This window comes from Tinamus guttatus, unplaced genomic scaffold (assembly GCF_059628265.1).
Source record: "Tinamus guttatus ecotype Peru unplaced genomic scaffold, ASM5962826v1 Tinamus_guttatus_pri_ptg000155l, whole genome shotgun sequence".
NCBI lineage: Eukaryota > Metazoa > Chordata > Aves > Tinamiformes > Tinamidae > Tinamus > Tinamus guttatus.
Window position 1 is genome coordinate 6,879,899 of NW_028288689.1, and position 12,552 is coordinate 6,892,450.

The 12,552-nt window shown below is 48.4% G+C and overlaps 1 protein-coding gene across 2 annotated transcripts in view; it reads right to left on the minus strand.

Moving 5' to 3' along the window:
• SIL1 (SIL1 nucleotide exchange factor) overlaps nucleotides 1-12,552 on the minus strand; it is an 85,143-nt gene that overhangs the window by 58,195 nt on the left and 14,396 nt on the right. For both annotated transcript variants that reach the window (XM_088522647.1, XM_088522648.1), the window contains exons 2-3: nucleotides 7,000-7,114; nucleotides 3,820-3,955 (exon numbers count right to left, since the gene is read on the minus strand). In XM_088522647.1, coding sequence (XP_088378773.1) covers nucleotides 3,820-3,955; nucleotides 7,000-7,110 — 247 coding nt within the window. In that variant the 5' untranslated portion in view covers nucleotides 7,111-7,114. The remainder of the gene's footprint in view (nucleotides 1-3,819; nucleotides 3,956-6,999; nucleotides 7,115-12,552) is intronic.

Consider the following 12,552-nt stretch of genomic DNA (forward strand, 5'->3'; position numbering starts at 1 on the left):
AAGCGCAGCTCAGCATAAAAGCCAAGCTAGCTCCTGCAACACATGCTGCATCCAGTCAAACACCAAGACATGCTGGTGCAACCTGACAGAGATTTCAGTCACAACTAGAAGACTTTGCTGCTTGGCTCTGGGCAGCTGCTCCGTGCCAAAGGAAGCCCCTTCCGGCTGGGAGGAACCAGCGTGGGGGCACAGAAAACATGCACAGCAGAGCGCAGGTATTTTGTGCAGACAAGGCTTGTCTGGTCCGTCTGCATTTGGAAACTGGACACGTTAGTTCCCAATTTTAAGCTGGCAGCTGAGGAAGCTGTCAGTGAGTTTTTGGAGCTCCAGGAGGACGAAAGCGCTGTTGCCACAGAGCTGGACGGAGCCCGTCTGTCGAGGCGCCTACAGCCTGGGCGCCCCGCTGCGCCGGTCACGGCTAATGAGGAGAAGGTGATTAACTCCCTTTTTTCTTTGCCAATTAAGTACTCACCTCCTCTGCTACCTAGGAGGCAACAGAAGAATTATGCAGTGCTCTAAAAACTCGGGGGAGACGAACAGGCAAAAGAGAAACAGGTGGGTTAAGAACGTCAGCCCGTTTGTGAAAATACAAAGAGCAGAGGTGACAAAGCAAGGAACCACTGAAACCAGCCCCAAAAGATCTTAACTCAGCTTTGAAGGTCCCCGAGCTGGGGACAGCAATGGGCAGGGAAGCAACATCACACACTCCCACTACCCTTCTGCTCTGCCCCAGGCTCAAGTGAGACACTGGACTAGACGGGCCTTTTGGATAAGCCAGCTTGGTCATTCTTAAGCTCTTACATTGAGATTCTGGGCTTTCAGGATCTCTGATAATTTGCTTCTCTGTTTCTTTCTTTTTCTTGTGCTTTACAGTAACGTATCCCCAAAGGAGCAATTTCTGATCCTAATGTCAGGCAGCAAATCTGGAGGTCAATAATGTGATTAGAGTTAGCCGATTTTCAGTCATCGTGAGGAATATCTCCTACCCTCTGGTAAAAGAAACAGAGGGAAACAAGGTGCCCAAGTGACAAAGAAAGATAATATTCCTGGAATGAAGCATGAACGTGCTCTAGGGGGGTCATGTGGCAAGATGAGGTTGTCTGAAAACGTGCAAGTAATGCTTTTGTATTTTGATACCTTTGGTAAATCTAAAGAAAACTGTGTCCATCTGAAGCAGAAGACCAGAACATCCAAGAGCATGGTACTTGCGAGGACAGACTCTGTCGTTGTGTCCATCCAAACAACCACAAAGAGCTTTGGGGAATCTAAGTCTCCAACATGGAAGGCTTCCCCAGTCCTGGAGTATCACACCATCCAACCCATCCACTCCTCTCTGCCATCCCAAAGACTACAGATCAATCTTGGTTACCATAACTGACAGGAAAAGACTGTCATGAAAAGCAATAGGGTGTTTTTGTGTTGCAACAGCATCATCTCTGCACGCTAGGAAAGGATTAACTTTAAGAAACAAAGGGAAAGCAGGTCACCTCAGGTATGTTCCTCAGGAGAGCTTTCAACTCAGAAAGGTACTACCAGATGGTAAAAATGAATTTAGAAAGGAAAAACAACTAGGGAAATCTCCACTTAAAAAAAAAAAAAAATCCGCAGCTGTGATGGAACAGAGTTTTCTGACCGTGGCAGGAGAAATGATCTGATAACCAACATAAATATCCATTCAGAGAAAGAGGCAATCCTGCTCATTAAAACCCAAGTAGCCTGCAAGTTCCTCTAGATGCCAGCCAAAAATACAGAGAGAAAAGCACTGCAGACGTCTTCATCGTTTCCTCAGAGGGTACAAAACACAACAGGAGAAGAAAGGGAGAAAACAGGAGACTTTCTAAAGTGCATGTCCCCTCTACCTCTAACCCAGCAGTGCCTGGTGCATTATTTAATGCTAACTGAGGAAAAAAGGAATTGTTAGCAAAGTGTTAAAGTACTGTGGAGTTTTAACAAACCTTTCCTCAGCCCCTGCCAGCTCCCTGGCAGAAAAGACAACGGAGCGCTGGGCTTGCAGATTACATGCAGCAGCGCTCGTAGGGTACCTGTCTCTCTGCGTTTGCATCCAGCTGCCTCATGCAGCTTGAAGCGTGCACAAAGCACGGGGAGGAACTGATCAAAATACAGCTCGTATTTTAGGCGGCGATGGAACAACTGTACAAAGCAGCACCACCGTACACAATAGGAATTGAATTTTTTGGAGGGATTTGACAGACTACCGGCTCATAATACTGCTGCAGTCTCGGTGGAAATCTGGTTTGATGCAATTAGCAGCAACCAACTGAAAAGTAGTAGAACAAAACTGGAAATACATATATAAAATATGAGCAACTGTGGATCTGATGCAAGCCTAGAAGTCCTGTTTGGAGCTCGGCAGAGGAATAAGACAAATTTGTAGGGTGAAGAAAACATAATTCTGAATTCCCATCTGCTATTTAAAAGTGAAGATCCAGATTCTGAACCAAGACATTTGCCTGCCCAGCAGAGACTGGTGCAGTTTGTTACACAGATGCAATGGAGGACAGCGTAAGGGCATTCCAGAGAGGGAGGCAGGAGGAGGCAAAACCTCTGCAGGGTTTGGGGAGATCCACAACTCTGCCTGCAGTTTCCTGGTGCTCTGAAAAAGCTGCAAGCAGATAAAGAGCATCAGAGTATAAGATGTAAAGCAATAAGATTAGCTATGTTGCCAAAATGCATTTCTCTGTTAAATGAGAGAAACTCATGGCATTAGAAACATCATCCGGCAGCCAAACAGACTAGGAGGCAAGCCATCAGTTAAGCTTTTTACAACAGTAATTTGAAATTCTTTTCCTACAGCACGCAGCGAATGCTGACAAGCTCGACACTTCCATAAGCCCTTTAGTGCATGTGCCCAACGTGGAATTGCTATAAAAATAAAGCAGAGCCCAAGCAACAAAGTTCCTCCTAAACAAAAATGGCAATGACATTTATAATAACCACAAGTGTGTGTATATATATATGTATATATATATATTTTTTTTTTTTACCTTCAGTAATGGTGATGGAGATCTGACAGCCTGAATACTGAGCAGGGACACAACACACCTTCTATACATCATGGTACAAAAATGGAATATAAGTACACACTGCAGCTTGGTGATGTTTAGCAGCTTTTGCGAGACACCTTACAGGAAGATTTACTTCCTGTAACGTAAGTGTCTACAGGAAGAAAGTCATTCTACTATATCTGGCTGAAACTTCGTGGCAAGCGGATCCCGTAATTATTTTTCAGATAATAACACTGAGCACTGAAAGAGGGGGTTAAGTCCTCCAAAAGAGGGTTAAGACTAGGCTTTTTTTTTTTGTGGGATGTAGAGATTGAGATTCGAGGAATAAAAACCGGACTTCATGCAGCTAAGGATTAGAAAGTCCATTGCAATAAGACCACCGTAACATTGGCAGTGCTAGACCAGATTGCCACTGAGCAGTCCCATCCCCGGAGCACAGCAGACAGAGACGCCGTGTGCCAACAAGCATTACAAAACCTGTCTCTCGACAAGCCTACGAAAAGAGAAAGGTCTTCTGAGCTAGTGACAGAGACACATTATCACCTACGGCTTGACTGGCAGCCCTGCTCCAGTGAACTGAAAGCACTTAAGCAAGCAGTCCTGCTGCCACCTGGCTTGGCGATGCTCTCGTTTCCTTGCGTTGGGTCATTGCTCTGTACTTCTTTCTCTGAACACCAACAAAAGCACACATTGTCATGGGAACAAACAGGTATTTTTAGTTGCTGCAAAGCTTCCGTCAGCTGTGTCAGGTAGGGTTTCAGAGAGACACTATAATTAGTCATCAGCGGGTTACCTGGATGGAGAGTTTGCCATTGATGTGTTGGGTAAAACACTTCTAAGTCTTCGGGATCAGCTTCATCTTCTGTTATTGGCTCTGTCCCGCTGTCATCTTTTATGTCGCTGTCTTCTATTTTCGTAAGGGCAAACTCCTTTTGGATAGAAGAGATTCAGCTCATTAGCAATTGCATCTGAGTAATTTAATGCCGGCCGAGAATACAAATTTTTTCCCTCGCCAGCAGATTTTTTTTTTCTCTTTTTTTGACATCCCAGATTCTTTCCACATGGTTAAATTTAGATTTAAAGAATATTAAAGGTTAAACATGCATAACTAGCATGACATTTGTGCTGAACAAAGCAATGCAGCTTATTTCCTATTCCAGGGCAGGCTGCAGTCTTTAAACAAGCTTTCGCAGAGCCTCACCTGTATCACACTCGGAGCCAGTAGCTCTGACTATTATTAGGCTGGCATAACATTGTTAGGCCGCATTTTCCCTTGCCTAAAAATACGCCAAACTTTAACTTTTTCAGCTGAAATTTTCCATACTGGTCTCTTCTGCCTCGAGTGATTTCTTCTTTTCTTTTCAGTATACTTATTTTAGAGTTTGGAGAGAATTTAAGCTAAAAGAGTTCAGCTATTTCCAAAATAGGACACAGGGGAAATGCATTGTTTTGCCCACATTATCAAGGTCTTGGCATCCTTTTCTTGGTGTATTCTGGTGCCTTTAGAAACAACGAGGTAGCTCTAACGGCCACCCATGTCCTAACTGCTGTGTGCGAGTACCGAGGAGGCAGCAGAACAGGTAAAACTAACGGGTTGGCGGTAAAAACGGGGAAAACAAGGATGAGAGGCAGGAAAAATCCCTTGTGCCTTGAGAAGTCTCAGCGTTCACTACAGCGTCTCCCTGGGGAGCTGACAGGAACTGCTGAAATCCACAGGGAATAAAATTATCGTGAGGTGTAAAAAGTAACAGTCTCGTCTTAGGAGACAAGCTGGGTGGGAAGCAGAAGGCTTTTCCTATTTTGGGTTCCACAGAAACAAATGAGCTGGTTCAGGCTAATAGCTCAGACAGTTCAGTTTCTGCTATGGGGAGTATTACTGGTTTCTGATACTGCCAAAAAAAAGCCACCACTGGAGCATTTCAAATAACTAACCAACAGGGAAAGATTATTCCTAACAATGTTAATAAGGGCAATAGCCCAGAACACCAAGTGTTTCAATATTCGTCGTTAGCATATTTTCAGAGACCCCAAAAGCAGTCAATTAAGAGGTTAACTGAAAATTTTAGGCCACGTTCTGCCTTTGCATCTTCCAACAGCCTCACTGGAAAAAATGCATGCGTATTTACGGGCAGAATCTGGCTGCTTTGCATTTAAATCTCTGTTAGCCAGAAACACTCGGAAAGTGTTTCCGAACGAGCGAAATGTCAGCCTGAGCAGAACACGTACAATTAGGAACAATGCGGTAACGCATTAAGATGCTTGACAAAGCTCTAGAAAGCTTTTATTTTACATGTTAATAGGGAGCAACATTTCCAAAATACATTACAAAAAATGGAGCTTAACTCTTGTTTTTGCGCAGCGCATTAGAGGCTTGGAATTGCTAAAATCATGACAAATGGTTAAGGCTCAGCAACGCTCGTAAACACAAAAAGGCAGGTTCCATTGATAAAAAGCAATGTTAACATTTTGCAAGCCAAGACTCAACAGGACTAAAATAAATGAGTGAGAGCAGTTATTACTTCGCTTATTTGTGCTGTTATATTATTATCCGAGAGGGACTTAGTGATACAGTCCATTGTAAATTTACCCACACGCCTCCGAGTGTTACATCTGTTGAAACACCTAATGGAGACGGCTGATGTTTACAGCCGCTGCCCAAGAGAAGTGCCGGGGTCTAAACGTGCTGCAAAGGGCAATAGGATGTGACTTTGCTTCGTTTCAGTGTTGCTCCCACTGCTCGGCCCACGGTTGCTTCGGAATTCTCCCTGTTCCATCAGCAGGCTTGGTACCGAGGCCCATTCCTCCCGCCGCAGAACCGGTAACGACACGCAAAGCGACAAACTGCACCATTAAGCAGAACCCTTTCTTTGCTTGGTTTGCCTAATTAAAACAGTAGAAAGGAAGATGCTTCTATTCTTTTTTTTTTTTTTTTTAGCAAAATAATGGAAATTTCCTTAAAGGCAAAAAAAAACCCAGAAAACAACAACAAAAAAAAACCCTCCTTGGTTTATTTTTCTGAAAGCAGCTGCAATAAATAGAACAGACTCAACAGCGGCGGTCTGAGACCCCCTGCAGTCTGTTCTCCAGTATGGGGAGGATTTGGCCACCACAAAGCCTGAAGGCCGGTGTGTGCAGGTGTGGATCTGAGAGCTGCCACCTTGCCCCTATCCCAGCCACTCGGGGAGGCTGCCGGACAGTTCAGCTGCACGTCCCGGGATGCTTCTCCTGGTGCCTGTTCCTGCCAGCTTGACCCGGCAAGGTTTTTCCTGCACCTGAGATGACTATGCTCCATTTCCAGCCCCACTCCATCGCCAAATAAAAACAGATTATAACATCACTGTATGAATCCAAGTGGACCCTCAGCGCTGCCCTGCCGATACTTTATTCAGTCTCTTATATTTGCTCAGCCTACGGTTCAGAAGGAAACCCCGGTTCTGCACGAGTGCAGAGGGCAGAGAGCGCCCACTCATCTCAACCGCAGCTTGGGAACCACATTGCAAGGAGCAAAGCCCACGCACGTGGGACTTGAGGACCCACGAGGGTGCTTCAGGAGCACAGGTCTACGTGACTCACTCCTGGTGACTCAGCAGAGCGGCAGCAAGAAGCATAATCGAGGCCACCTCTCCTCCTCTTGCCAGTGGAGCACAGGAACTAGCTTTGCCTCCTGCCAAGGTGGAGCGCGCTCCTGCTCAGGATAGACAAGGTGACACCCAGGGAACAGGACAGCTGGACAGATTGCACTCTTCCCTTCACAAACCCTTTGGATGGGAGAGTTTCTGGATTTCCTAGGGTTAGGCTTAAGACACAGGCATTGCCAAAATGCTGTTCTTGAGAACCTGCTCTTGAAGAGCGCAGAGGGGATTCGCCACATGGTGTAACAGCCTTGGAGAAGGGTTGGGCAAAGCTGTCACCTCCAGCCAAGAGATGGGTGACAGGTCTAAGTGACTGAACTGCTGGAGCAACCTGCACTTACGGGAACTCTGTCACTTAAGCTCGGCCAGGAAAACAACGCAGAGACCAGCAGAACCAGCAGGTTGATTTTAGCAGCCGTGGAGAGGAGACCAGAGCAGTGAGACATTGCCATCAACCTGAAAGGCAAAGAAAAACAAGACCAATGACATATTAGCACAAATTTTCAGATTTCTGCATCCTTTAAGCTACATTCTTCAACACAGCACAAGTTTAGGGCTACAATACAGCAGGGCACAGAGTATTTGAGTGTTTGTCCACCAGTTTTATCAAAAGGGCATCAGATATTATGGGCTGATTGTATCACTAATGTTAATGATGGAAAGCAGCTTCCATAAAGGTGCTTAAATCTCTCCTGGAAAACACGTAGAGATCTGCAAGTCTTGTTTAAAATCACTGTGTTAGCAGCACGGACAACAGCTACAGGGAAAAAAATAAATTTCAGTTCCAATCCTGCCCAGGCTTTTATGCACATACTTAATTTTAAGCACAGAAGTAACCGAGCTGATTCAAATTAAAACCTTTTGATGCATCTGGAGGCTTAATTGCCCTCATGGCCCACGTGTAGCTGCGCTCACACACGCAGGGCGCGATGCTGACCCGCTCTGCAGGGCGATGCGCACGCTAGGGCAGCGAGCCGGAGCGCAGAAGTGGCTCCTCTGATTGGCGCTAAATTTACACGCTGCTAAATTAAACTCAATGAAGTCCTTTGAAAGAAGATGGGACTGATTAGTTCCGTTCAAACCCTCCTCCATTACTCATCCCTCCATCAAGCCTGCTCCAGCTCCCATCCAAGTTTTAAAGCTTTTCCTCCCATGTATACACGGAGTCCTAAATATCTGCCTCCAATGTCTGTTCGGATCACATCCCAGATTTCTTCCTTCCTTCTACTCCCACATGCAGGAAACATGCTTTAAGTGGAGCTGTCATGATACTCGCTGAAGAAAATCCATCCGTTTTTTTCTTTGGCCAAACTTCCCCTGCTGCCAGGAAGGATTTAGCCTGAATTACCGACTGCCAAAGCCTGGTTGCATGAAAACGCTGACGAAACCCTGGATCCCAAACACGCTCCTATGCTCAGCTGGTCATCTCCAGCCAGGGAAGCTCTGCTCAGTGCCATCTCTGGACAAGAGCTTGCAACTCCTAGAAGAGCAGCTCTGCTGGATCAACTCCAAGGTTGACACAGGCCAGCACCTCTGCTATAGTGAGCTGGAGAAAGCCTGGTCCTACCTGTCACCTGAAAACCAGTGGGGAGAGCGCAAGCTCCTTTCCTTCCCTCTGACACGTGCACCAAAACCATCACTGCAGGGCTGGATTCCACCATGCCCATCCAACACAGGACAGGGCATCACAGAGACACCCGCTGCCAGCTCCTGCTATCCCGGGACATCGCTCCCACCAGGAAGGACTTTGGGGACAAGGAATAAATGGAGGCCTTTCCTTCCACCTCTTACTGTGATCCTGTTTCCCCACTCATTTATACTACTGCTTCTTCTCTCTGCTTGTTTGTTTAATTTGTCTTAAGCAACAACCACACAAAAAGAGGTGGAAAACTAAAAATACCACTAACCACCTCAAACTCATCCATTCTCAAAGGATGTAAGTGCCCTCCTGGCTAATACCGCACTCAGGACCTCAAACTTAAGAGTAAGACATAGGATCACTGTTCCCACCTGATGTCACAGCAAACGGATGCATTTCCCATTGGAAACGGATTTTCTTTAGCTATAAAGCAAAGGACAAATAGGGGCATAAACGCGCCCCCAAAACTTGGGGCTGTAAGTCTGGAAATGAAAAGGAATAGGCGAGAGAGATTCAACAAAGCAGCGGCTGGAGGAAAACTCGCCCTTCTCTGGAAATGGAGCTCACGAGCGCCGAGCAGGCGGGCGGCAGGGCTAAGTGCAGCCTCCTTAAGGCCAACAGCCTCCCGCCTGCCTGGAATGGGACATCTGCCCAACAGTTAGCGCCTTGCTGGACCCAGGTAGGGAGCGAACGTGAGAGAGGGAGGTTTGAGGCTCCCCGGGAGAGAAGCCTGCGCGGGCTGACAGCTTGCTGCAAGACAGACGAATGCAGAGGGCAGAGAGGATTTTCAGGCCAAATGTTACTTGCATACTAAGCGTTTTTGGGAACGACCCTCCGGCTTGCAGAGGAAAGGGAGCAGTGAGGGTGGCCCCCGCACGGCGCGCGGGGAGCGTTTGCGCTGCTCTAGGGACGTGCTGCGCTTGGGAGGCAGCAGCACCCCAGCACCGAGGGGCCCACGCAGATCCCCCTCGTGCCGAGAGCGGCATCGCGCTCAATAATCCGCTTTGGATAAAGGAAATCAGGTACCAGGAAAGCGCAAAGGGTCACATTCAAAGAAGCTGCTCTTCCCGGCAGCAGCCCTCCCAGCAGAGCCGGCTCCATCCTCATGGAGCAGCCCGTCACGGGCATCTCCATGCAGGAAAGTTCTGCTCCACAGCTCCAGAGACCATCTTGGTACCGGGGGCTGCAGAAACAAGAGCATTTGCCATTACATTCCCTATTAGCGGAGACATTTTACTGATTTTACCAGCTGCGCTGCCCAGCTCAGCCAACGCAGGCAGAGGTGGCAGTTCAAAGGGATTCGGTAACAGGAACATATTTCATTAATGCCTTCTGCTGCTGGGAACACACCATTCTTTCATGTCCTGACTCCAAGCGCGCGCTGTGGATACTCTGCCACTCCAATAAATCTATCCGCAGCCTCATCTGAATTCTGAGCAGCGCTTCGGCAAGGAGGCACAAACAGCCCAGTGCATCCTCTGGCCCCCGCCACGCTCCTTTTTTATGGCCAACAGGAAGCAATAACAATAAGCTAATCCTTGTTCTCATCTACGGATCAAGGGAGCAGTGCAGGAATTACGGCAGTCTTGCAAAATTGCCTGAAAATTTACTAGCTCTGGCATGATTTCTGCTCAGCCGCCCTTCGTCGAGACGGCCGCCAACGACCAGAGAAGCACCGAGTGCACCGTTTTGCCTAAATGAATTATTCACCACAGTGCTGACCATTAGGCAGCACCAGTGAACAATGAAACCAGGAAAGAAATTGAGGAGCACATCCCCAAACACCCTTGGGCTGAGCTGGTGACAAACCCTCCAAGTATTCACAACCTCTTTGGTCCAGGCCACTTGAATAGCACTACTTTAGGGACGTGTTTTAAAGGTACACAGGTAAACCTGGGGGCCGTCCTGAGGAGATGCAGGCAGGACACGATCCTGTTGCAACCTGTGCTGAATGAAGATCCCATGTCCTCCACCTCTGAGTCCACCTCTGATGGACTCTGGCAGCACAAGGAAGCTCCTCCAGTTGTGTCAAGGGAAGACACAACTGGAGGACAGAATAAAGATCGCTTGGAGACCACAGGACATGATACAGCAGCACTGCTCAGTTCCCCAGTGCATTACAGTGGGGTTTCCACAGCTCCATGCTTCCAAAAGCAGCACCATTCTGCAGGGACGATCATCCTCTCGTTTTCCCAGAGCCACGGACACACCAAGACTCCCATAAAGTACAAAAAAAGCCAGCCTGGAAATACTGATGTTCCGATGGAGATGGGCATGGGTGATCTGTTCAGCAGATCTCGGTCCTGAAGACTTGCCTCAAGCCTTCCCTGCCTGGAGAGCAGATGGAGATTATACCTTGGGTTTCTGGCATGGGATTTTCTTGGATCTCCATTAGAAATGGGAGTCATGGGAATGCAACTGGCCCATACTAAATGCTCAGTAATGGCTCTCGTAAGAGAGAACCTTGGCCCGATCTTTCCAAACGTGACTAGGTGGGGATGGCGACTTGCAGCACGTTTTAATGCAGAGGATTCAATCTGAAGACGCCAGCTGAAGGGCAAGATGCTGCAAGAACCACAGCGCTGTCTACCTTGAGAGCCGGCTGTCGGGATTCATAGAAATCCTCCTTCTCTTGTGCGTGCTGAGAACATTACAGAACACTGACTTGAAAGTCTCCTTTCACAGCCCCACAAAACCCTTCCTGACGGGATTTGAAGCTGTGCTTCACATGTTTAATGAGGCTGTTAAAGCAGGGGCTCAGTTTCAGGTGGTCAGACAGAGTGTACCTGCTGGCTTCTTGCAGGAAGCTGGACAGTGATAAACCCATGTCCATGGGCATGCGTCCCCCCAGCCGGGAATCCGTGCGAGCTCCCTCCCTCCATGGACAGAGTTCTCATCAACAACATGTCCAAAAAGAGGTAGCAGTGAATTTTCTTCTTAATTATAGCCAATATTATGACTACAAGGAAGCTGGAAGAGACCTGAATGCACTTGACAGATCAAATAACTGGATCTGAATAAAAATCAATAACAAAAACAGAATAATAAATAATAAAGAACCTATCACTTCATGCAAAGCCAGAGAAGAGCCTTGAATGGCAGAACAGACCATAAAGAGGAGCTTCCTCCAGGGTCTTGTGCAGACACTCCAGATGGAGCCCCGATACATTGGTCCTTGATTCTCCCAGGATAGAATAGGGCAGGGAACAGACTCGCTGGGGATGGACGTGTTGCTATCTCCAGCAAAAGTCACAAATAATCCCAGCAAGGAGCCAGGAGGCGGCCTGCCGAAGCAGCTGTGCTCACCAAGAGATCTCGCGTACCCGTGGGGAAGAGAAGACAGCAAACACCAGCGCGGGATCGCTGGGCAGCGGGTGCAGCACGGCGGCTCTGCCAGCTCGTCCCCCTTCCTCGCACGGGTACGGCAGCGCTTTGGCTTGCAGAGCCCCGGGCTGGAAGCCAAGGTGTTGATAAGCAGAAGGTGGGGGAGGCCAAGGGAAAGTGCTGGAGATTCGAGCCTGCGGAGCCTACAGCTCATCAGCTCGCATTGCACTGTGCAACTTCTGTAACTGCCAGCGACAAATAATAACAATAAATATTAATGACCCCCACAGCCTACCTGCTTAGCCTTCAGCTATCGTCAGTGTTTGGCCCGTCTGAGAGCACCTCACCTGAGACACTGCCTGGGCTCTTTGTCCCACACGGGCTGCTGAGGGTGCCTGGTGAAGAGCGTGGCAAAGCTGCTCGACTGCCCCCAGAGCCTCCTCGCCAGCTCGTTTTTCCTCCGAGACATCAGGCTGGTATCAGCTCTCCCACTTGTGCTGCTTTGCCTCCTGCTGAGCAGTAATTTATGGACACCGGCTGTGCTGCCCCCGTCTAACTGCCCGCGGCGCCTCGACCCAGCGCGATCCCTCAGGGAACGAGCTCGCTGCACACGGCGACACAGCTCCCGCGACACCCGCGCCAACGGCAGAGCGCGGGGGACACCCGGGCTCTCCTCAGTTACTCATTGCTATCCATTTTCTGCATGACCTGGCCACCTCCACCAACACCCCCCATGCATCTACATCCAAGGACAGATGAGTTGGCTATGTGTGGCCTGTCACACCTGGCAGCCACTGTTTGCAACTGCATCAGTTTGACACCTTGGCCAGAGGCAACCTGTGGCCAGGTAGGGCCAGTGGCACCATAACAGCACGGGGCTCCTCCCAGCGCCCATTGGCAGCACCTTGCCAAGGCAAGAAAGAGCACGAAG